The 24,765-nt window shown below is 55.8% G+C and overlaps 1 protein-coding gene across 2 annotated transcripts; it reads left to right on the forward strand.

Annotated features, from left to right (window-relative positions):
- The first annotated feature begins 308 nt into the window (after positions 1 to 308).
- MLLT6 (MLLT6, PHD finger containing) lies at positions 309 to 23,682 on the forward strand. Of its 2 annotated transcripts, none has more exons than XM_041402326.1 (20): positions 309 to 573; positions 3,811 to 3,890; positions 5,657 to 5,711; positions 6,468 to 6,577; positions 7,184 to 7,287; positions 7,858 to 7,951; positions 8,319 to 8,426; positions 8,693 to 8,791; positions 10,054 to 10,228; positions 10,876 to 11,469; positions 12,377 to 12,555; positions 13,239 to 13,356; positions 15,748 to 15,814; positions 16,468 to 16,610; positions 16,873 to 17,061; positions 17,204 to 17,292; positions 17,611 to 17,948; positions 18,363 to 18,471; positions 19,859 to 20,176; positions 20,462 to 23,682. In XM_041402326.1, the coding sequence occupies exons 1-20, from the start codon at positions 465 to 467 to the stop codon at positions 20,504 to 20,506; spliced, it is 3,123 nt and encodes a 1,040-aa protein (XP_041258260.1). In that variant the 5' UTR covers positions 309 to 464; the 3' UTR covers positions 20,507 to 23,682. The 2 variants fall into 2 exon arrangements, with proteins under 2 accessions (XP_041258260.1, XP_041258261.1); XM_041402327.1 differs by having other exon boundaries at positions 8,322 to 8,426.
- Positions 23,683 to 24,765: the final 1,083 nt, after the last annotated feature.

Consider the following 24,765-nt stretch of genomic DNA (forward strand, 5'->3'; position numbering starts at 1 on the left):
CGGGATCCGGGAATTTCGGGATAATGGGATTTACGGAGCGCTGCCGGCTCATCCCCGCTGAGCGCTCCATCGGGAACGCACCCACAGCGCGATCCCAGCCGGGCACAGGAGTGGAGGGGGAAAAAACCCCAAAATCCTCAACCCAAAGCCTTGGGGAATGGTTCAAAAAAACCCCAAAAAATCCAAAATATCACCCGCTCTCAAACCCGCCCGCCCGCCCGGCCGCGCCGAGATCCGTGAACCGCAAATTTTACCGGAGCGTGCGGGCGGCGCCGCCATGATTGCACCCCCGCGCTGTCCCCCGGTCCCTTCAGCTGCGCCTCGCCCCGCCCGCTCGTGGCTTCTCGCTGTCCCCGCTGTCCCCCCCGGGAGAGGCGGGGAGGGGGCAGCACGGAGGAGGAGGAGGAGGAGGAGGAGGAGCGCGCAGAGGGAGGCGGGGGGGGGCAGGAAACCCTCCTGGAAGTATGAAGGAGATGGTGGGAGGCTGCTGTGTGTGTTCCGACGAGCGCGGCTGGGCGGAGAACCCGCTCGTCTACTGCGACGGCCACGGCTGCAATGTGGCCGTGCACCAAGGTGAGCCCGGCACGGCCCCCCCGAGCCCCTCCCCGAGCCCCCCGAAACCCCCCGGGGACGGGGCGGGGTGAGGATGGGGGCGGCGGCGGCGGCGGGGGGGTGCGCTTTGTTTTAGCGCTATTGTTCCAAATAACGGTGTCGCCGCCGATGTGGCGCGGCCGCCGAGGGGGGGACACGGCGGGGACACGGCGGGGGCAGCAGCGGAGCCCCCCCGGCGGTGGCGATGGGGGCATTTCTCCGGTGCCCCCCCGGCTGAGCGGGGAGGGAAGGGGGGGAAGAGGCGCTGCCGCCCCCAGCCCGGCCCGGGGGGGTCGGGGGGCTCGGGGGGAAGCAGCGGAGGGGGCGGCGGGGCCCGGAGCTGCCTCCTGCGAGGGTAGGGAGGGAGGAAGGCAGCCCTCCTCCTCCTCCTCCTCCGCCTCCTCCGCCCGCTGCTGCCGGCGACACGGGCGATTTGCATTTTAAATGACTCCGAGCCCGCCCCCAGCGCACGGTAGCGGGCCCGGAAAGTTTGTCCTCGGCTCGGTGAACAAAACAAATCCCGATTAAAATCGGGATTCGAGGCAGCGGAGGCGCGGCGATCCCTGCTCGGTTTGTTCGGAGCGCGCCGAGGGTTCCGGGCTGCTCGGGCCGCGCTGTTTTCCCGGCTGCTGTTATCCCGTTCCTGTCCCGGCTGCTGTTATCCCGTTCCTGTCCCGGCTGCTGTTATCCCGTTCCTGTCCCGGCTGCTGTTATCCCGTTCCTGTCCCGGCTGCTGTTATCCCGTTCCTGTCCCGGCTGCTGTTATCCCGTTCCTGTCCCGGCTGCTTTTTTTCCGTTCCTGTCTCGGCTGCTGTTATCCCGTTCCTGTCCCAGTTATTTTCTATCCCATCCCTGTCCCGGTTGTTGTTTTATCCCATCCTTGTCCCGGTTATTTTTTATCCCATCCCTGTCCCGGTACATCTCCAGCTCTTCCTGCGCTCCTGGCTCTGGGTGTCCGTGAGTCCGGCTCTGTCCGTGTGTCCATCCCTGTCCCTGTCCCTGTATCCATCCCTGTTCCTGTCCCTCTGTCCATCCCTGTCCCTGTCTGTGTTTCCGGCTCTGTCCCTGTCCATGTGTCCATCCCTGCCCCTATCCCTGTATCCATCCCTGTTCCTGTCCCTCTGTCCATCCCTGTCCCTGTCCATGTGTCCATTCCTGTCCCTGTCCCTCTGTCCATCCCTGTCCCTGTCCCTGTGTCCAGAACAGCTCCAGAGGGTCAGGAACAGTTTGAGAGAGGCAAGAGCTGTTCCAGAGCCTCAGGAGGAGTTCTGGATTTTCCAAACCAGATCCAGAGGGGCGGGAACAGTTTCACATTTTCAAGAACAGTTCCAGAGGTGCACGAACAATTTTTAGGGGTGAGGAACAGTTCCAGGGTGTTGGGTTGAGTTCCAACTATTCAAGAACAGTTTTTGAGGGTCAGGAACTGTCTCAAATCATCAGGAACAGTTTTTGAGGGGCAGGAACTGTCTCAAATCATCAAGAACAGTTTTTGAGGGGCAGGAACTGTTTCAGATTTTCAAGGAGAGTTTTAGAAGCACGGGAGCAGTTCCAGAGGTCAGGAACAGTTTTCAAGGGTCAGGAGCAGTTTCAGATTTTTCAAGAACCGTCCTAGAGCATCAGGAAGAGTTTGGGATTTTCAAAAGCAGATCCAGAGGGTCAAGAAGAGTTTTGGATTTTCAAGAAGAGTTTCAGCAGTGCAGGAGCAGCTCCAGAGGGGCAGGAACAGTTTCAGATTTTCAAGAACAGTTTCAGAGCATCAGGAGGAGTTTGGGATTTTCAAGAAGAGTTCCAGAGGCACAGGAAGAATTTCAGAGGGTCAGGAACAGTTTTTTAGGGGTGAGGAACAGTTCCAGAGTGTCGGGTTGAGCTCCAAATATTCAGTAACAGTCTTTAAGGGTCAGGAACTGTCTCGAATCATCAAGAACAGTTTTGGATTTTCAGGGAGAGTTTCGGAGGTGCAGGAGCAGCTCCAGAGGGGCAGGAAAAGCCTCTGAGCCTGTGGGAAGCTCAAGGAGTTTATTTGGGGTTTTTGGGGGCCCTGCAGGATGTGGTGATTCCCCTTTTGGAGCCCGGCCCAGCCCCTGTGGCTTCGGGGAGGTTTTTATTCCCCAAATAGCTCAAACCCCAAAAAGGAGCCCTGGGGGCTCATCCTGGTTGGGGAAAAAACAGGAAATAACTGGGGAAAACAGGGAGAAAAATAAGGAGAAATAGGAAAAGCCCAGGGAAAACAGGGAGAAAAATAAGGAGAAATAGGGAAAAGTCCAGGGAAAACAGGAGAGGAAAAGCAGGAAGTAAATAGGGAGAAAAACAAGGAAGAAAACAGGAAATAAACAGGGAGAAAACAGGGGAAAATCGGGAAAACCAGGGAAAAATGGTAAAAAACAGGGAAGAAACAGAGGAAAAGCAGTGGAAAATGGGGAAATCAGGGAGAAATGGGAAAAAACAGGGAAGGAAACTGGGAAGTAAACAGGGGGAGTGAAATTCCCGGGAAGCCCCGGGTCCATCTTTAGCCCGGGCTGAGCGCCAAGAACGAGCTCAGCTGGAGCCAGCGGGGGCTGCCAGGGGAAAACAGGGAAAAACAGGGAAAAATGCAGAATATGAGCTGAAAATAGAAATTATTAATGTCCTTAAGTCCTTTATAGAACCCTTGTTTCCCATCAGGTGGTCCTGTGAATATGCTGAATTCTTTAATGGAAAAACTGTGTCCCAAAGAGGAGAAAAACCCCAAAATAAGGGGGAAAAAAGTAAAAAATGAGCAGAAAATACAATTTATAAATTATTAACTCCCTTATTCGAGGCCTTATTCCCCAATCAGGGTTCCATAAACATCTTGGATTTTTTAATGGAAAAATTTTTCTTCAAAGAGGGAAAAAACCCCAAAACAAGGGGAAAAAAAAGTAAAAAATGAGCGGAAAATACAATTTATAAATGCTCTTAGCCATTTTTTGGACCCTCTATTTCCCAGCCATGGCTTTGTCAATATTTTACTTATTTTATTTTATTTTATTTTATTTTATTTTATTTTATTTTATTTTATTTATTTTATTTTATTTTATCTTGCATTTTTTGCATGATTTCTCAGTGCTGATCCTGTTTGTCTCCCTGACTTTCCTCCTGTTTATTTCCAGCCTGCTCCAGCCATTTTTAAACCCCCGAGAAATCAGAAATAAATGGATTTAAAAATGGTTTAATTTGGTTTTTTTCTGCCTTTTTTCCCAGCTTGCTATGGAATTGTCCAGGTTCCCACCGGCCCCTGGTTCTGCCGGAAATGCGAATCCCAGGAAAGAGCCGCCCGGGTGGTGAGTAGGGAAAAACCCTGCGTGGGCTTCTCCAAGATGTTTTTGGTTTTTCCTGAGATTTTTGGGGTTAAAGATCTCAATTTTCCCCAAAAAAAGTAATTTTTCCAAAAAAAAAAGACATTTTTCCTCAAAGGTGGAAGAAGCTTTCCCTCAAAGGTGTTTTTCTTGATTTTTTTGGGATTGAACTTTTGGGAAAAGCGAAAATTGGGATTGGCTGAGGTGATGTTGAGCTGTCAAAACCACGGGATTTTTGTGGGATTTTTGGGTTGGGAAAGAGGCTTTAAAGCGTTGATGGGGATTTAAGGGGATCTGAAATCCCCTGAGGTTCCTCACCTGGAGAATCCAAAGTTCTCCGGAGCTGGAAAATGGTGGAGAAGGATGGGGGGGATGGGATCAGGGCTCATGGGGTTTTCGTGGAATGTTCATTGGGTTTTCCTTGGGTTTTCACGGGGTTTCCATGGACATTTCCGGGGTTTTCGTGGAATTTTAACAGAAATTTCTTTGGGGTTTTCACAGAGCTTTCATGGAATTCTCTTTGGGATTTTCCTTGCGTTCTTATGGCATTTTCGTGGGGTTTTTCCTGCAATTTTAACTGAATTTTCTCTGGGTTTCATGGAAAATGAGGCCGATTTTGTCCCCCAGTCCCTGATTTATCAATTCCAGCTCCTGGAATTTCCCACCTCCGAGTTGGATCCAACTTGGGATCACAGAGATTTTCCCTGGATGAGCTTTAATCTCCTTCCAACCCCACCCATCCCACAATTCCTTGGGGTTTTCCTCAGTTATTCACAATTTTTAGGATCCTCTGCCCTGTCCTGGTCCCCTCATCCCAAAAGTTCCATCAGAAGCTGCTTTTTCCCCCCCAAAAAATAAATTTTTATTTAGGTGGGGTTTATTTTGCCAACTCAGCCATTCCTATAAAGGACGAGCTGAAAACCTCGTGAGTTTGGGGGCCTTTTTAAAAAATGCAAAAACCCCTAACAAAAAACAAAATCACAGGGGAGATTTTTCCTACACCAGATTTTGGGGCACCCCAAAAACAACCCCACACCCTCCCAGCCTGGATTTGGGGTGACACCAAACCCAGCCACGACCCTACAACCAAAACTTCCCCCCAAAACTGGAGGAAAAAACCTCGCGAGAGGCGGAAGGAAGGAGCAGAGAGATAAAAACTCAATTTTTTTTTTTACTCTGAGTCACCACTTTCGGTTTTACTCCTCAAGCACAACCCCTAAAACCAGCCCTAGAAAATCCCCAAAAGCAAAGCTTCACCCCCGGGCTTTAAATCCATTTTTAGCTATTTTTTGAGGCATTTTCCCCCCAGAACCTCCTCAGTCCTCATCCCATGGCCCTGTTCTGGCAGCAGCTCCTTTTTGGGGCAAAATTGGGAATTTTCTGGTCCTAAACCCATAATTAAACGGATGAAATTTGAATTTTATTGATTAGATTTTATTTAATTTGAATTTTATTAACGAAATTTGCATTTTTTGGGGATTAAATTGCAATTTTATTAATTAAATTAGAGTTTTATCAATGAAATTCAAATATTATTGAATAAATTTGAATTTTATCAATGAAATTTAAATTTTCTCGATTACATTTCAATTTTATCAATTAAACCTAATTAAATCTGATTAAACTTGAATTGAATCAATAAAATCAAATTCATTTTATGTATTAAATTTGAATTTCATCTATCAAATCTGATGACATCCAAATGTTACCACTGAAATCGGGTGACTTTTGGTGTTTTTTCTTCCTTCCAGAGGTGCGAGCTGTGTCCCCACAAGGACGGAGCCCTGAAGCGCACAGACAACGGGGGTGAGCGCAATTCCCGCCTGGAAAATCCCAAATTCCACCCTCCCATTTTTTCCAAAAAAATTCCCTTTTTGGACCCTCCACCAAACGGGATTTTTTTTTTTCCCTGCCTGAGCTTGGGTTGGTGTCAAAACGAGCCCAAAATTGTGGGATTTTGGGGTTGATTCCACAGGAATTTCCCGACCTGTGGGATCCCGGCCCCACCCCAGAGGATTTTCCGTGCGGGATTTTCCTGTAGATTTTTTGGCATGGAATTTTTTAGGATGGAGTTTTTTTTAATGGGGATCGAGGTTTTTTTGGGAAGAAGGGTGTTTTGGAGATACAGGCTTTTTGGGTCGGAGAGTTTTTTGGGACAGAGGTCTTCTTGGCACTGAAGTTTTTTTGGAGTGAAGAGTTTTTTGGGGATGGAGGTTTTTTTTTGGGATGGAGGGTTTTAAGGATGGAGATTTTTTGGTGATGAAGATTTTTTTGGGATGAAGATTTTTTCGGGGGGAATAGAGACTATTTTGGCACGGAACTTTTTTAAGGATGAAGGGTTTTTTTGGCAACAGAGATCTTTTTGACATGTAGTTTTTTTGGGATGGGGTTTTTTGGGACAGAAGATTTTTTTTGACACTGAATTTTTTTTTTTTTTTTTTGGGGGGGGTTTTTTTTGGGAAAAATTTTTTTTTTTCAATTTTTTTTTTTTTTTTTTTTTTTTTTTTTTTTTTTTTTTTTGGTATTCCCGGACTGAATTCCCATTTTCCCTTCCTTTTCCAGGCTGGGCCCATGTGGTGTGTGCCCTGTACATCCCCGAGGTGCAGTTTGCCAACGTGCTCACCATGGAGCCCATCGTGCTCCAGTACGTCCCCCACGACCGCTTCAACAAGGTAAAATCTGGGATTTCAGGATTTCGGGATCATCCCGTCCCCCTACGGCTCCTTCCCATGTTACCCCAACCCCACAGCTGCTCGGATTGCCTTAAAAACCAAGGAAATCCCTGGATTTGCCAGGAAATTTTTGGTCTTCCCCACCTGTCTTCCCCAAGTCAATGGAATTTGAGGAACTTCTTGGTGGAATTACTGGGTCTGTGGAATTCCATGTCGGATCCTCTATATTTGGATGGGTTTTGGGGGAGAAAATGGGAATTTTGAGGAATTTCTTGGTGGAACAACTGGAGCCAACTGAATCCATGGAATTCCATGATGGTTCCAATGGAATGATTGGGATTTCGGGGAAAAAAGGAGAAGTTTTGTATATCCCACTGAGAAATACCCCGGAATTTTCATAGAAATCCCTCAAAATTTCCTCGATACCCCAAAAGTTCCTTCACAGGAGCAGGAGAGGCTCGGAGAGCGGAACGTGGGGTGCAGGGCTGGAACTCGCCGAGCTCCCAAGACCCTTCCCAACCCAACCCATTCCGTAGGATTTGGGGATTCCTGGAGGCTTTTCCTCTTGGGAAAAATGGCTTTTCCCACTTTTTTCCCCCATCCCAGACCTGCTACATCTGCGAGGAGCAAGGCCGGGAGAGCAAGGCGGCCTCCGGGGCCTGCATGGCCTGCAACCGCCACGGCTGCCGCCAGGCCTTCCACGTCACCTGGTGAGATTCCCGGGAATTCACCTCGGGAATGCGCCCCCAGCTGCTCCTTCCCTGCCCTGGCTTTGGGTCTCATTCCCCAAGGGTCGTGGGGTTTGGGGTTGATCCCGCCACAAGGTCATTTAGTGCTGGAGTTGCCTCTTCTTCCTACCGGCCCAGGGGGTTCATCTGGGCTTTTCCAGGTTTTTCTGGGTTTTTCCAGGGTGTTCCCAAAGTTTGGGAATTCCCTTGGGGCCTGTGGAATGTTCATTCCCCTGCCCTGGATTCAGGGTCTCGTTCCCTGTGGGTTGTGGGGTTTAGGGTCGATCCCTCCGCAAGGTTATTTAGGGCTGGAGTTGCCTCTTCATCCTCCTCACCCAGGAGGTTTATCCAGGTTTTTCCAGGGAGTTCCCGAAGTTTGGGAATTCCATTGGAACCTGTGGAATCTGACAGATTTTTCTGGTTTTTTTTTTGTTTTCCTGCTGATTTTTCAATTTTTTTTCCCTGCTTTCCCACTGATTTTCTTGGGTTTTCCGTGGTTTGCCACCAATATTCCTGGATTTTCCCGGATTTTCCCTGTTTTCCCGGGATCAGTGCGCAGATGGCCGGGCTCCTGTGTGAGGAGGAGGTGCTGGAGGTCGACAACGTCAAATACTGCGGCTACTGCAAATACCACTTCAACAAAATGGTGAGATCCAGGAATTCCAGGGATTTGGGGAATTCCTAATTATTTAGGGAATTTTTATTTCTTTGGGGAATTTAATTTGTTTTGGGAATTTTATTTCTTGAGGGCAATCTTTATTTCTTTAGAGAATTACTTCTTTATTTTGGGAAATTTTCATTTATTTCAGGATTTTTTATTCAGTTTGGTGGATTTTATTTATTTAGGGAATTTGATTTATTTAGGGAACTTTCATTTATTTTGGGACTTTTCATTTATTTAGGGAATTTTCATTTATTTTTCCTCCCCTTTTCCCTCTTTCTTTCCCCTTTTCCCCCTGTTTTTTTCCTGTTTTCCCCCTTTTTTCCCCCATTTCCCTCCTGTTTTCCCCCAGAAGACCTCGCGCCATTCCGGGAGCAGCTCCTTCCTCCCGGGCAGGAGGAGCCGCTCGGCGTCCCCGGCCCAGGAAAAGCACCTGTCCCACCACGAGCGGCCAAAAAAGGTGAGAAAAATCCCCCAAACCCAAAAAATTCCCTAAATTCATGGGGTTTGTTTATGGGGTCTGGTGCTGGAATACAACGGGAACGGGAATTTATTTGGATTTCCTTATGGGATCTGGTGCTGGAAAACAATGGGATTCGTTTATGGCACCTGCTCCTGGAAAACTGCCGGAATGGGGATTTATTAAAATTTCTTTATGGGATCTGGGGCTGCCCTTCCCAGCGCTGGGAATTCCGGCATTCCAGAGGTTCCTGTTTTTTTTTCCAGAGCCGCAAGGACAAGGAGAGGCCGAAGCAGAAGCACAAAAAGCGTCCGGAGTCCCCCAGCAGCCTCCCCCCAGCACCCGTGGCCGTGGCTGCCGAGAAGGTACCGGGGCCGTGGGATGGGAAAACCCACCAGGAAAATGGGAAAGGGCAGGAAAATTCATCGGGAAAATGGGAAAGGGTGGGAAAATCCACCCAGGAAACATGGAAAAGGGGCAGGAAAATCCACCCAGAAAACCGAGGAAAAGGGGCAGGAAAATCCACCCAGAAAACCGAGGAAAAGGGGCAGGAAAATCCACCCAGAAAACCGGGGAAAAGGGGCAGGAAAATCCACCCAGAAAACCGAGGAAAAGGGGCAGGAAAATCGGCAGGAAAATCCACCAGAAAACTGGGAAAAGGCATTCTCACCAGGCTATTCCCACCCCCAGTCCCACTCCCCTTCCCTTCCCGAGGAAAATTCAGGATGATTTCCACACTCCCACTGAGCCCATAAATCCAGGAGGGTTTAATTCCCACATCTGGGGCTGGCAGGAGAAAATCCCAATTCCCGCTGCTCTCCCCCCGGAATTCCCCCGTTCCCATCCCTTCAAATTCCGGGCACATCTGGTGCCTGCAGCTGTCGGGGGATTAAATCCAGGGGTGGATTTGGATCCCAGGATTTATCCCAAGGAAGGCTTGGCCGGGGTCAGGGATGTCAGGAAGGTCCCACATTTTGGGCCATCCCATAATTACAGGAATATTTTTAATTTTGGTTGTAATGTTACCCAAAACTGGTGAATTTGGAGCCCCCAGCTCCAAATTTGAAGGGATTTGGGATCTGAGGGATCTGGGTTTGGGTTCATCCCTCTCTGCCCCCTGCTGAATTCCCACAATTCTCCCTCTCATCCCGAAATCCTGGATTTCCTGGCATCTGCCCGTGTTCTTCACCCTCCTGTCTCCCCTGGAGAGAATTCCTCAGCTGGAATTTGGGAACATCTGGTGCTGCTCCAACCCCTGGGAATATTCCCTGCTGGAGCTTTGGGATGGCTGCAGGGATCCCAGGGAATCTCCTGTCCCATCCCAAGGATGACAAAATTCCCTCGGGGAACCTCTGATTCCATCCCAAGGGTGACAAAATTCCCTGGAAATTCCCCGATGGAAATCTCTTGTCCCATCCAATTGCTAAGGAAATTCCCCAGGGAATCTCCACTCCCATCCCGAGGATAAGGAAATTCCCTGGAAATTCCCCCAGGGAATCTCCACTCCCATCCTGAGGATGAGAACAATCCTGCTCCGGAGGGGGAAAATAGGGAAAATCAGGAAAAGGAGCCCGGGCTGCGGCCAGCTCTGGTCCCTGGGGTCACACCCGTGTCTGTCCCCTGCCAGGGCTCCGGTGGCCACCACGAGGCCACCAAGGAGAGCTCGGAGGTGGCCAGGGCAGAGGCCAAGGGCAGGAAATCCTCGAGCCACGGCAGCAGCCACAAGGGGAAGAAGACGGGAAGCGGGAAAAGCTCCGGAGGCTTTGGATCGGCCCCTCCCGGAGGAACCTTCCAGGCGGCTGGTGAGGGGCAGGAGGAGGAGGAGGGGGAGAGGGAGGAAGGAGAGAGGAGAGGGAGGGAGGAGGAAGAGGAGAGGAATGAAGGAGGAGGAGGAGAGGGATGAAGGAGAAAAGAGAGGAATGAAGGAGGAGGAAGAGGAGAAGGAGGAGGGAGAGGAAGAAGGAGAAAGGGGAAAGAGAAGAAGGAAGGAGGAGGAAGAGAAGAGGGAGGAAGAGGGGAGGGATGAAGGAGGAAAGGAGAGTGATGAAGGAGGAGGAAGAGGAGAAGGAAGAGGAGAGCAATGCCGGACAGGGAAGAGGAGAGGGATGGAGGAGGCAGAGGGGAAGGATGAAGGAGAAAAGGAGAGTGATGAAGGAGGAGGAAGACGAGAAGGAAGAGGAGAAGGAAGAGGAGAGCAATGCCGGACAGGGAAGAGGAGAGGGATGGAGGAGGCAGAGGGGAAGGATGAAGGAGAAAAGGAGAGTGATGAAGGAGGAGGAAGACGAGAAGGAAGAGGAGAAGGAAGAGGAGAGCAATGCCGGACAGGGAAGAGGAGAGGGATGGAGGAGGCAGAGGGGAAGGATGAAGGAGAAAAGCAGAGCGACGAGGAGGAGGAGGAGGGCTCCAGGAGCCCTCCCCTGCCCCTCGGGCTGACCCCGCATGTCCCCAGGCTCCTCCTGCGGCCTGCCCGGCTCCCAGGACTTCGCGCCCTTCCCCAAGCTGGAGCAGGAGGACGAGAAGTTCCGCAAGGCCGCCAGCTCCAGCTCCAGCTCGCACTGCTCGCCGCTCTCCGAGGGCCCCAAGGCCGACGTCTTCGAGCAGAAGGTCATCTTCTCCGGCTTCGGCTCCATCATGCGCTTCTCCACCTCGGCCGTGGGCCAGCCGCGAGCCCGCGACGCCTCCCCCGTGGACTACAAAGGCACTGGCGGCCTTGGTGGCCCTTCAGGTGGCAGCGCGGGTGGCACCGCTGGCGCCAGCGGGAGCGGCCACAAGCGGATGCCGTCGCTGGGCGCCGAGGAGGGAGAGGTGCTCAAGGAGAAGAAGCACAAGGGCAGCAAGAAGAACAAGCACGGCCCTGGCAGGCCCAAGGCGGGAAAAGGCAAAGAGATTTTGGGGGCCCAGCTGGCTGGGTCCACCTCCACCTCCTCCTCTCCCTTCTCCGGGGGATCCCTCGTCAGCTCCAGTGTTGGGAATTCTTCCCGGAGCTTTAGCCACCCTGGGAGTCTGCCCAGCCTCAGCATGGAGTCGCCGCTGCTGGGATCAGGTGGGTCCTCCTTGACAGGTTCAGGTGGTCTCAGGTCCCTTTTCCAGAATTTTCCAGAATTTTCCAGAATTTCCCAGCCTTTTCCAGCACATTTAACCATGTTCAGAACCTGCCTGCAGAGGCTTCTGTCCCTTGAATCCATAAAAATCCACATCCCGCTCCTTCACCCTGGAAATCTCCCCTGGATCAGCTTCCTGAAATTTGGGGTGCAGATCTGAGCTGGGAACATCCCAAACCCTTTTTGCTCCAACTTGCCCAGCCAGGGCTGAATTCCCAGGTGGATAAAGGGGAATATTCCATGACCCCAAATTAGGGACTGTCTGGAGTGGTTCACTTTCCTTCCTGGATTGGGAAGGGATGCTGGGCTGGGCGCAGCTGGTACCTGGGACAGGAAGGGGTTAAGGCAGCCGGGGAGGGGCTCTGACACTCAATCCCGAGTGTTCCCTTTCCAGACTGTTCCTAATCCCAACTGTTCCCTGTCCTGTGTGTTCCCATTCCTGAGTGTTCCCAATCCCTTCCCGATGCTTCCAGAGGGGAAAGGTGAGGAGGGAACGGGCGGCTGCCTGACCCTTTGGAGCAGGAATTGAGGAGAGAGTTGTGGCTCCCTGACCCTTTGGAGAAGGGACAGGAGGGAATCCTGGCTCCCTGACCCTTGGGAGAAGGGAAGAAGGGAGGGAATGGTGGTTCCATAACGCGTTGGAGAAGTGTGACAGGAGGGAAGGGAGGGAGGGGGGAAAAGAGGAAGGAGTGGTGGCTCCAATAACCCTTGGGAGAAGCAGGATCAGAAGGAATCTCTCCCTTGGGAGAAGCAGGATCAGAAGGAATCTCTCCCTTGGGAGAAGCAGGATCAGAAGGAATCTCCTCTCCCTGGGGATTAGCGGGGTAAATTGGAACCTCTCTCCCGCAGGGATCTACACGAGCAACAAGGACCCGATCCCGCTGGGCGCGGCGCTGCGGGCGGTCTGCAGCACGCCGCTGCCCTCGGGGCTGCTCCCGCACCAGGGCGGCGCCGCCCTGCCGCAGCTCAGCCGCTCGCCCTTCGCCAGCTCCATCCCCGCGTCCTCCGCCGCCGGCTCCACCACGCAGGTGAGGCCCGGGATGACCGGGGTTCGGGACGGGGGACACGCGGGAGTGAGGACAGTCGGGATTGGGGACAGTTGGGAATGGGGACAGTCGGGATTGGGGACAGTTGGGATTGGGGGCAGTTGGGAATTGGGACAGTCGGGATTGGGGACAGGTGGGATTGGGGACAGGCGGGATTGGGGGCAGTTGGGAATGGGGACAGTCGGGATTGGGAACAGTTGGGATTGGGGGCAGTTGGGAATGGGGACAGTTGGGAATGGGGACAGTAGGGATTGGGAACAGTCGGGAATGGGGGCAGTTGGGAATGGGAACAGTTTGGAATGGGAACAGTTGGGAATTGGAACAGTCGGGATTGGGGACAGTCGCAATTGGGGACAGTTGGGAATGGGAACAGTCCGGACTGGGGACAGGCGGGAATGGGAACAGTTTGGACAGGGAATGATCAGGAATGGGAACAATTGGGACAGGGAACACTTGGGACAGGGAACACCCAGGATTGGGAACAGTCGGGAATGGGAACACTTCCACCGGGAAGAGCGATTGGATCCACACCATTCCCAGGGCTCCCGGCTCCAAGCCAGTGCTGGGAACGTGCCAAGCCTCTCGCCAGACTTCCAGGAGATATTTTTAACACGGGAGCTGGGAAGAGCTGCAGTAACGAGGATATTTCCCTGTTTCCCGTGCAGGTGTTTTCCCTGGCAGGTTCCACCTTCAGCCTGCCTTCCTCGCACATTTTTGGGAGCCCGCTGACGTCCGGGCTGTCCCTGAACCCCCTCCTGAGCCAGCCGGAGAGCAGCCGGGCAGGTACGTGAGCTCCCAGGTATGTCCGAGTTGGCATTCCCGAGGGCTCTCCCGCCAGGACAGGAGGCCACTGCTGCATTCCCAGCTTTTCCAGCTGCTCTGCCTCGGGGTGACAGCCAGGGCTGCCACAGGGGGACAGGGACAGCGTGTTTGCCAGCAGCACCTCGGGAGTGTCCCTGAAGAGTGGGTGGCCCTGGAGAGTTGGGTGTTCCAGGAGAATGAATGTCTCTGGATCATGAGTGTCCCTGGGTGATGGTGGCTGGCCCTGGATAATGGGTGCTACTGGGGAATGGGTGTCCCTGGATAATGGGTGCTCCTGGATAATGGGTGTCCCTGGATAATGGGTGTCCCTGGAGAAGTGAGTGTTCCTGGGGAATGGGTGTTCCTGGGGAGTGGGTGTTCCTGGGGAATGGGTGTTCCTGGGGAATGGGTGCCCATGGTTTGGGTTGGGAGGGACCCTGAAGATCATCCATGAGCAGGGACACCTCCTATTATCCCAGGGTGCTCCAAGCTGGCCTTGGACACTTCCAGGGATGGGCCGGCCACAGCTTCTCTGGGAATTCCATCCCAGCCCCTCCCCACCCTCACAGGGAGGAATTCCTTCCCAAAACCCCATCTATCCCTGCCTTATCCCAGTTTAAACTCATTCCCTCTGTCCTGTCCCTCCATCCCTTGTCCCAAGCCCTCTCCAGCTCTCCTGGAGCCAATTCCAGCACTGGAAGCTGCTCCAGGATTTTGTACAGGGAGATTCTGGCCACATCTTGGAATTATGGATATAACATGGATATAACAGGATTCCTGCCTGGAAGAGTGTCCCAGTAGGACATTCCTGAGGGGATGAGGGAGCCAGGTTCCCCGGCCCTGTCTGGAGGAGCTGCCGAGCCCCAGCTGGGTTTGCTCGTTCCCAGCAGCAGGAAATCCCTGCTCCAGGCATCCCGCTGGGAATCCTGGCATTCCCTGCAGGAGATTCCCGGGATTCCTGCACGTGGGAATGTGTGGGGAAGAAGAGGAGAGGCAGGGAGGCAGCTGGGGCTGGAGCCACCACATCTGACAAGGCCCAGGGCGAGGGGAGCGAGCGTTCCAGGGATGGGAAGATAAATGTGGGATTTATCCTGGATTACCCTTGGAATGGCAGATATCCTGCACATGTGCACAGCAGCCCCATCCCAGATTTCCTGGGGCACGGGGATGGCTCTGGAGGAAGGTTCTGGATGCCAAAGCTGAGCTGGGCACTGCTGAGGGCACACCTCAGCTCCTGGGGGCAGTTTTGGAATCTTCCCAAGAAGGACATGGAGGGGCTGGAGCGTGGCCAGGGTTTGGAGTGCCAGGAGTGGCTGAGGGAGCTGGGAATGTTTATCCTGGAGAAAAGGGGGTTCAGGATCCTTCTGGATCTCCACAAGTCCCTGATAGGAGGGGACAGCCAGGGGTGGTCGGGTTCTGCTCCCAGGGAACAGGGACAGGAGGAGAGGGAACGGCCTCAGGCTGGGCCAGGGGAGGTTTGGTTGGATATTTGGGGAAATTTCCTCATGGAAAGGGTGGTCAGGCACTGGAACAAGTCCCCATCCCTGGAAGTGTTCCAAACCGTGTGGATGTGGCACTTGGGGACACGGCTGAGCAGGGACAGGGTTAATGATTGACCTCCTGACCTTGGGGGGCTTTTCCAACCCGAACCGTTCCGTGATTCCCTTGAAGCTCCTTAGGGAGCACCTGGAAACCTCCAGGACCCCGGGGGAAGGATCCTCAGTCCCGGCTGACCTTAAAGCTCTGCTCCAGGCTGATTCTGGAGTGACATCGCAGTGACAGCCGATCCCCTGGGATTACCGGATCCAGCCGGGGGCAGGGCTGGCACGGGATTTGTCCCTCCCTCCCTGCGGCCCCATCCCCCGGCGGCTCCGGGAAAACCGGCTCCAGGCTTTGCAAAGCTCCGCCGGGCGCGGCGCGGCGGGGGCAGAGCGGGCCGGGGTGACCTTGCCGGGGTGACCGCCCCGACCGTGCCGCGGTGCCAGGCGGTGCCAGGCCGTGCCAGGCCGTGCCAGGCGGTGCCAGCCGCTCCTCCCCGGGGAGGCGCCGCCAGGGCCGCTCTGCGCTGCGCGGGGCCGGCGCTGCTCGGTGCGGTGCTGCCCGGGGCGCTCGGTGCTGCCCGGTCCCGTTCGGTGCTGCTCGGTGAGGCTCGGTACTGGTGCTGCTCGGTGCGGTTCGGTACTTCCCGGTATCGCTCAGTTGTGGTGCCACTCGGAACTACTTGGTGCCCCTCGGTGCCGCCCGGTACCGCTCGGTGCTGGTGCTGCTCGGTACCACCCGGTGCCCCCCAGCAGGCACTCGGCGGGCGCTCACCGGGCTCCGGCCGTGCCGGGCGCCCCTGACCCCGGGCACTCTGTCCCTGTCCCCGCGCAGAGCCCGACCTGGAGGATTGCGGCTTCGGCTGCCGAGGGACGTCCCCGCAGGAGAGCCTGTCCTCCATGTGAGTGTCCCTGGGGACAGCGGGGACACCGTGGGGACAGCCCGGGGGGGCGGAAACAGCTCCTGCCGCGCTCCTTGGGGTGTGGGATGGGATGGGATGGGATGGGATGGGATGGGATGGGATGGGATGGGATGGGATGGGATGGGATGACCCAGGATTGCTTTCCCAGCCCCAGCCAGCACTGAGCTCACCTGGGGCTCACCTGAAGCGCAGCACAGGAGGCTCAGCCTGGGGGGCTGTGGCCACTCGGGGCCAGGCAGAGGAACAATGGGAGCAGGGAATGGAGCGGGAATGGAACAGGGAATGGAGCAGGAATGGAGCAGGAATGGAGCAGGGAATGGAGCAGGAATGGAGCAGGAATGGAGTAGGAATGGAGCAGGGATGGAGCGGGAATGGAGCAGGGAATGGAGCAGGAATGGAGCGGGAATGCAGCAGGGAATGGAGCAGGGATGTAACAGGAATGGAGCAGGAATGGAACAGGGAATGGAGCAGGGATGGAGCAGGGATGGATTGGGAATGGAGCAGGAATGGAGCGGGAATGGAGCAGGGATGGAGCCGGGATGGAACGGGAATGGAGCAGGGATGGAGCGGGAATGGAGCAGGGATGGAGCCTGGAGCAGAGCAGGGCCCCCTGACACCCCCGGCCCCCCCAGGTCCCCCATCAGCAGCCTGCCAACCCTCTTCGACCAGACCGTGTCATGCAGCAGCAGCGGGCAGCTGGACAGTGTCCCGCAGGCCACCCCCAACATCGAGCAGCTCCTGGAGAAGCAGGGCAACGGCGAGGCCGGGGTGAACAGTGAGTGCGGCCGGGGGGCGGCGGGGCGGCTCCCGGGGCTCTCGGGGTGGGAGCCGCTGGGATTTTGGGATTCTGCCCGCGGGCAGCAGAGCCGGGCGGGGACAAAGCCCCAGTGTGTGCCAGGGGGAGGAGCTGGGGCAGCGCTGTGGGGCCGGTCCGTCCCTCTCTGGGGTTTGATTGTGAGTCCTGTGATCCCTTGTGATTTCCTCTTTCCTCCCTTTTCCCCCCCATTTTGTCCCGTCCCCCCTCGGTCCCCCCGCAGTTGTGGAGATGCTGAAGGCGCTGCACTCGCTGCAGAAGGAGAACCAGCGGCTGCAGGAGCAGATCATGACGCTGACGGCCAAGAAGGAGCGGCTGCAGCTGCTCAATGTCCAGCTGTCCGTCCCCTTCCCCGTGGTCACCAGCAGCAACGGCCCGGGCGGCCAGGCCCAGTACATCCTGCCTGCCAACGGTGAGGCACCGGGGCTGAGGGCGCCCAGGGACGTGTCCCTGTGCCCCAGGGGTGGCCGAGGGGTGACAGCAGGCAGGATCTGTCCCACAGCCACCTCAGGGTCCAGCCCTGACTCTGCTCACTCGCCCCTCTCCCCTCCCAGTCTGCACCGGTGACTCCCTGAGCATCAGCAAGAGTCCCCCGTGCAAGAACAGCTTCGGCATCGAGAACTCGCTCTCCACATCCTCCGAGGTACAGCGGCCCCTGCGGCCACCAGCGGCCGGGCAGGGCCTCGGGCAGGGGCAGCGCAGCAGCCTCGGGGCTCGCTAGCCAGCTGGTAAAGCCTGCTAGCCCAGGCGCAGAGAACAGGTTCTCCTGCAGTGCCTGAGGGTTGGGTAGAGTAGCTGAGGGCGCTTCCAGGTGATCCTGGACATCCAGCAGGGCTGGGGTCGAGCTCTGAGACCCCTCTGAGTTCTGGGACCCCTCGAGCCACCCGAGCCCCCCCTTGCCACCCCCAGCTGCCCTGGGCAGCCGCCCCAGCCCGATGCTCTGTGTCCGTTTCTCCCCCAGGACCCTCACTCGGGCTGTCCCAGCAGGAGCAGCTCCTCCCTGTCCTTCCACAGCACGCCCCCGCCCCTGCCCATGCTGCAGCCCAGCCCCGCCTCGCTGCCCCTGCCCGGGGCGCAGCAGGTGAACGGCCTGGCCAGGGTGGCAGGCGGGGGGCTGGCCGCAGCCTCGGGGGCCAGCCACGGCCTCTCGGCGGTGCCCATGGTGGACGGCCTGCTGGGCAACCTGGCCGGAGCCCAGCAGATGCCCCTCAACGGGATCCTGGGGAGCCTGAACGGAGCGCAGCCCGCCCAGCCTCCCGGCGCGCCCCCGGCCCTGCAGCTCTCCACCAGCCTGAGCAGGTGAGGATGGGCGGCCCTGCCCTCTCCAGCCCAGCTTAGCTCCGGGGGGAGGGAGGTAGCGGTTCTGGCCATGCTGACCGCTCTGGAGAGCTGTCCCCAAGCATGGGGGAGCCTGGCTTGGTGTTCCCAGATGATGCCAGGCATTGTGTCCACAGGGAGGGGACCAGCAGGAATTTTAGCAGCCGCTAAACTGGACCCCTTGTCCCTCACAAGCTGTGGAATTATCCCTGTGTTCCTGGTGGCTTTACCTGCAGCGTGTTCCCCCAGAGAGCTGGAGAGCTCAGCCAAGGCATTTCCCAGCTCCTGCCAAATGCGCTTCTCACAAATGTGTTCCTCCCTCACTCCTGCACCTGGGATGCTGCTGGGCATGGAGGGAAATCTCTTTAGCTCCCGTGTCTCCCTGTGTTCCCGCAGCGTGGCCAGCCTGAGTCCCCTGACGGAGCAGCAGCGGCACGTCCTGCAGCAGCACGAGCAGCAGCTGCAGCAGCTGCAGCAGCTCCTGACTTCCCAGCCACTTAACCCGGTAAGGGAGGGAGAGGAGAGTGGCGGTGCTGGGAAAAGCTCAGAGCAGAGAGGAAAATCTGAAATTAAAACCTGAGGGTCCCTCCTGTCCCCAAATGCTCCGAGCCTTTTGAGGCTGAACCCACCATGGGCTGGGCGAGGGAATTCAGAGCTGGTTTGGGAATTTGAGGTGGGGGAGCATCCCAAATCCCAAGCAGCAAAGCTCCAGGCAGGGGCGTGTGGCACCTCCTGGGGAGGGGAGTTGGGATTTGGGCTTTTTTTGTACCAAGAAAGAAGCTTAATCTGAGTTTAATCTGAGTTTGCCACATCCTGAGGGGTGAGAAGGTGGGAGCTCCGGGAAATTGGGAGGGGGAAATCAGGAGAGCCGTGCCCTCCTGGAGTCATCCAGGGATGGAAATCCTGTGGATCCTGGGATGCAAATCCTGCTGGATCCTGGGCTGACCCCGGGCCCAGGGGAGAGGCAGAATGTGCCAAGGATCCTGCTGGGGGTTAGAGAGAAATAAAACCCAAATTGTTTAAATCCCAGGCAGCTCAGCCGTGCCTGGGCACGCCCACACAGGGAGCTGGAGGTGCCTGAGGCCACCGAGGGTGGCTCAGAGTTTTGGGGTCACCAAAAGGCTCCGGGGTTCTTGGCTCCCTGCCTGCACCCCCTGTCCTGGGAATGGAGGTAGAGAGGTGGCAAACAGATCCTGAGGTGGCAAACAAATCCCTGAGGTGGCAAACAGATTCTGAGATGGCAAACAAATCCCTGAGATGGCAAACATATCCTGAGGTGGCAAACAGATCCTGAGGTGGCAAACCCCAGCCCCTGGCCTTGCAGAGATCTCGGTGCTCTTCCCACCCTGCCTAGTGTGACACGGGAGTGCCACCAGCGCTGTCCCCAGGGCTGGGCCTTGCCCGTTCCACCCAGGAGCCCAGCCGGCTGCTCTGGATGCATTTCTGGGTCAGGCTATTTTTGTATCCTGGGAAAAGCCAATTTCCGAGGGCAGCTGATGCCACCGTGTCACCCGCGGGGACAGGACAATGGCAGCTCCGGCTGCCGCGAGGGTCGATGGTTGCCATAGCGATTCCTGCAGTTTTCCCAGATTTCAGGGAGTTTTTCCCTGAATTCAGGGCGTCCCTCGGGATGCAGGTGAGCCCTGAGCCTGCTCCCCCTGCGTCCCGCTCACCTGGAATTCAGGAAGGGATTCAGAGCCAGTTTGGGATGTCGGGATGGTGAATTCCACAGATTTGAAATTGCTGCATTGATGAGTTGGAATTGTGGGGGATTTGTGTCAGAGCTCTCTGTCCCCATTCTGTTCCTGCTCTGTCCCCACTTGTCCCCTCCTGCTGAGGGCATTGTCCCCGCGCTGTCCCCGCTCTGAGCCGTGTCCCGGCCGTTCCCGCAGGAGCAGCAGGCGCTGGTGTTCCAGATGATGCAGCAGATCCAGCAGAAGCGGGAGCTGCAGCGGCTGCAGATGTCGGGCTCGTCCCAGCTGTCCCTGCTGGCCGCCACCTCGGCCCCGCTGCACCCCAGCCCCAGCGCGCTGCTGACCTCGGCCGCGCCCAGCGGGGGCTCCCTGCTGGCCTCGCTGTCCCCGCAGCAGCTGAACCCCGGCGGGGCCCTGCTGGCCCCCCAGGCCACCCCCCCGCTGGGCTCGGGGCCGGCCATGGCCCCCAACCCCTTCCTGAGCCTGCAGCCCGACGGCAGCACCCCGAAGGGAACGGTGGGTACGGGGCTGGCACGGGCCTGGCTGGGGACAGGCTGGGGCAGGCTGGGGTGGGATGGGGACAGGGTGGGGACAGTGTGGGGACAGCATGGGGATGGTCTGGGGACAGCCTGAGGACAGCTGGGGACAGCTGGGGAGAGACACATTCCTTCCTCCTCCAGTCCTTGTCCCCCAATCCCAGTCCCCCCAATCAATCCCCATCCCCCCAGTCCCTGTTCCCCAATCCCGTCCCCGCAATCCGTGTCCCCCCTGATCCAGCCGTGTCCCCGTTTGTCCCCGCAGCCCCTGGGTGACAAGGGCGCTCCCCTGGCGCAGGACAAGGGCTAGGAGCCCCGCGGCCCTGAGCCCGCAGCCAACCCTCTCCCGGGGACCGCGGCTTCCCCGCGGCACCGGCGGAGCCCGGCGCTCCCAAGGAGCGGCCCAGGAGGAGCCTCGGGAGCCACAGCGGCCGTCACCAAGCCCCGGTGCCACCAGGAGCCAAGGTGGCATCACCTGTCCCCTGCTCCACGTGCCAGAGCGAACTCCAGTGGATCCTGCCGGGAGCGTGGGGAGCCGCCGGGGCACCAGAGACCCCCAGAGCCTTGGGGAAGGACGTGGTGGCGCTTGGGCAGTGCCCAAGGGTGTGGCCCTGGATGTGGCACTGCCAGGGGAGGACGTGGTGGCACTTGGGCACTGCCCAAGGGTGTGGCACTGCCAGGGAAGGACGTGGTGGCGCTTGGGCAGTGCCCAAGGGTGTGGCCCTGGATGTGGCACTGCTGGAGAAGGGACATGGTGGCACCTGGAGCTGGCCAAGGTTGTGGCCCTGGATGTGGCACTGCCAGGGGAGGATGTGGTGGCCGTGCCCAGATGGGGACATCCAGAAGAATTCCCAAGCTGAGGTTTCCCTGCTTTTCCCGCTGGGCTTTGCTCCAGCTGGCGGCCGATCCAGCCTGGAAGGACAGATGGATGAGGATGGACAGAGGTGGGCAGGAGGTGGCACCACCTGGGAGGACGTTGTCACCTGTGCCAGCTGCCGGAGGGACGGGGCTGTCCTTCCTTCCCAGAATTCCCAAAGGCCGACGTCTGAGCTGGAAAAGGTGCCACAGCCGGGATTGTCCAACGTCAGAAGGAGCTCCTGGACCTGGGAGAGGATTCCTGGACCTGAGTTTGGAGATGAAAATCTCTGTGGGGAGGAGAATCCCAAATGTGGTCCCTGTGTTTTCCCGCCCACCACAGATCATTCCCACAAAACCACATTCTTCCGCTGGGCCTGGGAAGAGGGATCTCCAAGGAATGGGACAGTGACCACAGTCCTGAGCCTGGCATGGCAGAACTTCCATCGCTTTCCACCTTTTGACCTTGATTCCATCTTCAGCCTGGAATATCCACCAGGAATCGGCTTCCTCTGAGCTGGTATGGAAGGAAGGAAGGAAGGAAGGAAGGAAGGAAGGAAGGAAGGAAGGAAGGAAGGAAGGAAGGAAGGACAGTCAGGGCAGCTCTGGGAAGGGGACCACCAGCACCAAACGCACCAACGCCCCTCCTTCCCTCATCCCTGGGTACATCCAGAGCTCCTGGGAATGCTCCAGCTGACGGAACCTCCTTTGGGAGAGCCACAGATCCCAGATTCTGGGACCTCTGAGCCGTGTTCAGCGCATCCCCACTGCCCTTCCTGCTTTGCACTATTCCCGTTATCAGCAGTGGGGCTGCGCTGATCGTGCTGGCAAAGCTCGGCCCAGGCGAAATCCTCCACTGAATTTCCTTTTTTAGTGTTTATTTTATTTTATTTTATTTGGTTTTTTTTTCCTAAGATTCACACCATGAAGGTTGTCTAAAAAAAACAGAGAAAAAAAATAATACCAAACTGTTTCTGCTCCCAGCTTGGAGCTCTGAACTGGGCAGAGCCGCTGGCTGCTCAGAAATAGAAATATATATTAAATATATAATGGGATTTATCTATCCAGAGGTTATAACGAGCTTAGGAAGCTGTTGGGGAGCCCCATTCTTTGGGATCCCCGTCCCCAAACCCACTCCAGGCACAATTCCCTTCTTGCACTTTGAAATTCCTTTGGATTTTTCTGTTTTTCCCCCCACTCCGAGCTGGGTCTTCCCCCTCCCTCGGCACCCCTGGAGGTGCCACCCAAAATCCTCCTGGCACGGGGACACCCCTGGCACGGTGACCGCAGGTCCCCCCCACCTCCCCCCTGAGAAGCCTTGGGCATGGCAGCGATGGTGAAAGCAAATTTAGTCCCAAATTGGGGCTAAAATGCGGAATTTCAGGGCTGTCCCCCGGCCTGTTTTGGTGTGTGGTGGCTGTGCCTGCCATCCTGCAGATCCTTGGGATTTGGGAACAGCCAAAGCCCAGCTTTGGGCCAGAGGGAGGATGGGCAGGGGGCTCTGCCAGCTGGGCGTGGCCAGGAGTTGGGGTTTATTTTATATTTTATTTTATTTTATTTTATTTTATTTTATTTTATTTTATTTTATTTTATTTTATTTTATTTTATTTTATTTTATTTTATTTTATTCTTCTTTGCTTTTTATCACAAATCCCAAATCCCTGCATTGCCCCGGGATTCCAAATCCCTGTGGTGCTCCCCGCGGCCTCCAGCTCCATTTGCAACCCCAAAGACCCCAAAGTTGTGCCCAAATGTCCCAGTTCTTCCAAAATCCAAAATTCCTGGGGATCTGGAAGGTGCAAGGAGTGGGGAGAGGGGGCTGGGAAGGGAATTAATCTCCCAGGAAACCCAAAATCCGTGTTGGGATCGCCCCCGATTTGGGGTCGGTGCCCAAATCCCTGGACAAGCTCAGGACACCAAAGGGGTCAGTGAGAGGCACTTGGGGGTGAATCCAGAGGCTGGAAATGCTGGAATTGGCTCCTGCTGGGGGGGCCAGGCTTTGGAAGAGGAAGGAAATCCAGGAATTTGGGGTTTTTTTAGGCAGGATCACAACCAGGGGAGCTGGATCCCTCTGGATCTCTGGGAATTCCGAGAGGTGGATCCAGGAATTCCCAGAGCTGGATCCCTCCAGCTCCCCAGGAATTCCGGGATTTGGGGTCACAGACAGAAAGCACTTACACCTCTCCCTGTGCCCAACCTTTCAAAGGCTCCCAACCCCGGGAATTGTCACCTCCAGCCACCCCAGATGTCCCTTGGGCAGAGTGAGGAGAAGGAGCTGGGAAATTCCAGGTGAATCCCTGTGGAAAAAAAAAAAAAAAAATGGGAGAGCAGGGGGAAGGGCAAGGAGGAAAAGGAAAAGCTAAAGATGATCCGTGTTTCAGTTGCACTGGGGTACGTTTCTTTACCCGTTTTGATGCTCTCATTTAGGATCGTTGCATGTGTCCTTTTGTGGTTTTATCTTTATTTTATTTGGGTTTAGGTTTTTTTTTGTTTTGGTTTGGTTTGTTTTTTGTTTTTTGGTTTGTTTTTTTTTTTTAATATTAAATGAAAGAGAAAAATGTGTATATTTTTGGCAATTTAAGGTAATGTAGCTAAGATATATTTTTTTCACGCTGCTTGACTGGTCTTTATTATAATAAATAATATTAATATTAATTGCGAGGAGGTTTTTAATAAAGATAAGGGGGGCAAATTTAAATGGGAATGGGAATTCCCTGCCTGGTGCTGGAAATGTGTGGAGGAATCCGAATCCAGGGATGGTCCCAGAATGCAGGAGGTGGGAATGATTGGGAAAAGGAGGGTTTTTCCAAAAAAACCCCAATGATGGCCCCCATTGAATCCCAAATCCTCGTGCTGTGCTGGTGAGCAGCTCCTGAATCGTCCTTTTTTCAAAGGATTTATTCCCTGGAAGCCTCAAATCCACAGGCTCGTGCTGCCCCTGCTTTGGCCCCTTTCCTGCCCAAAATCGGGTTTGGAGACGTGGGAAAAGCCACTCCCAGCCAGGATTCTGAGAATTCCCACTGGAAAAGCCGTTCCCAGCCAGGATTCTGAGAATTCTCACTGGAAAAGCCGTTCCCAGCCAGGATTCCTGGAACTGCCATTGAAAAAGCTCTCCCAGCCAGGATTCTGGGAATTTCCAGGGTCGAGGCTGAAGGCCCGGGGGGCTCCAGGGGGAAAACTGAGGCACAGAGAGGGGGGACGTGCTCCTGAGCCAGGTGTTCTGCCCGGGAAAGGGAGCGGCACTGGGATCAGGAGAGACTGGGATGTGGGGCAGTGGGAGTGGGCACTGGGAATGGGAACTGGGACCGGGATTGGGAACTGGGACCGGGATTGGGAACTGGGACCGGGATTGGGAACTGGGACTGGGAACGGGAACTGGGACTGGGATTGGGAACTGGGACTGGGATTGGGAACTGGGACTGGGATTGGGAACTGGGACTGGGAACGGGAACTGGGACTGGGATTGGGAACTGGGACCGGGATTGGGAACTGGGACCTTGCACTGGACTCGAGCACTGGACCGGGACCGGGGCACTGCGAGTGGCACCGGGATTGGGCACAGGGACCGGGCACCGGGACCGTGCAGTGCGATCGGGAATCGTGACTGGGACCGGGACCGGGATCGCCACTGGAATGGAGCACCGGGACCGGGACCAGCTCTGGGAACGAGGACCAGGATCGCTCACTGGGAGCGGGAACCGGAGCGGGATCGGG

Source organism: Onychostruthus taczanowskii, unplaced genomic scaffold (genome assembly GCF_017590055.1).
Source record: "Onychostruthus taczanowskii isolate IOZ18803 unplaced genomic scaffold, ASM1759005v1 scaffold197, whole genome shotgun sequence".
NCBI classification, from domain to species: Eukaryota; Metazoa; Chordata; class Aves; order Passeriformes; family Passeridae; genus Onychostruthus; species Onychostruthus taczanowskii.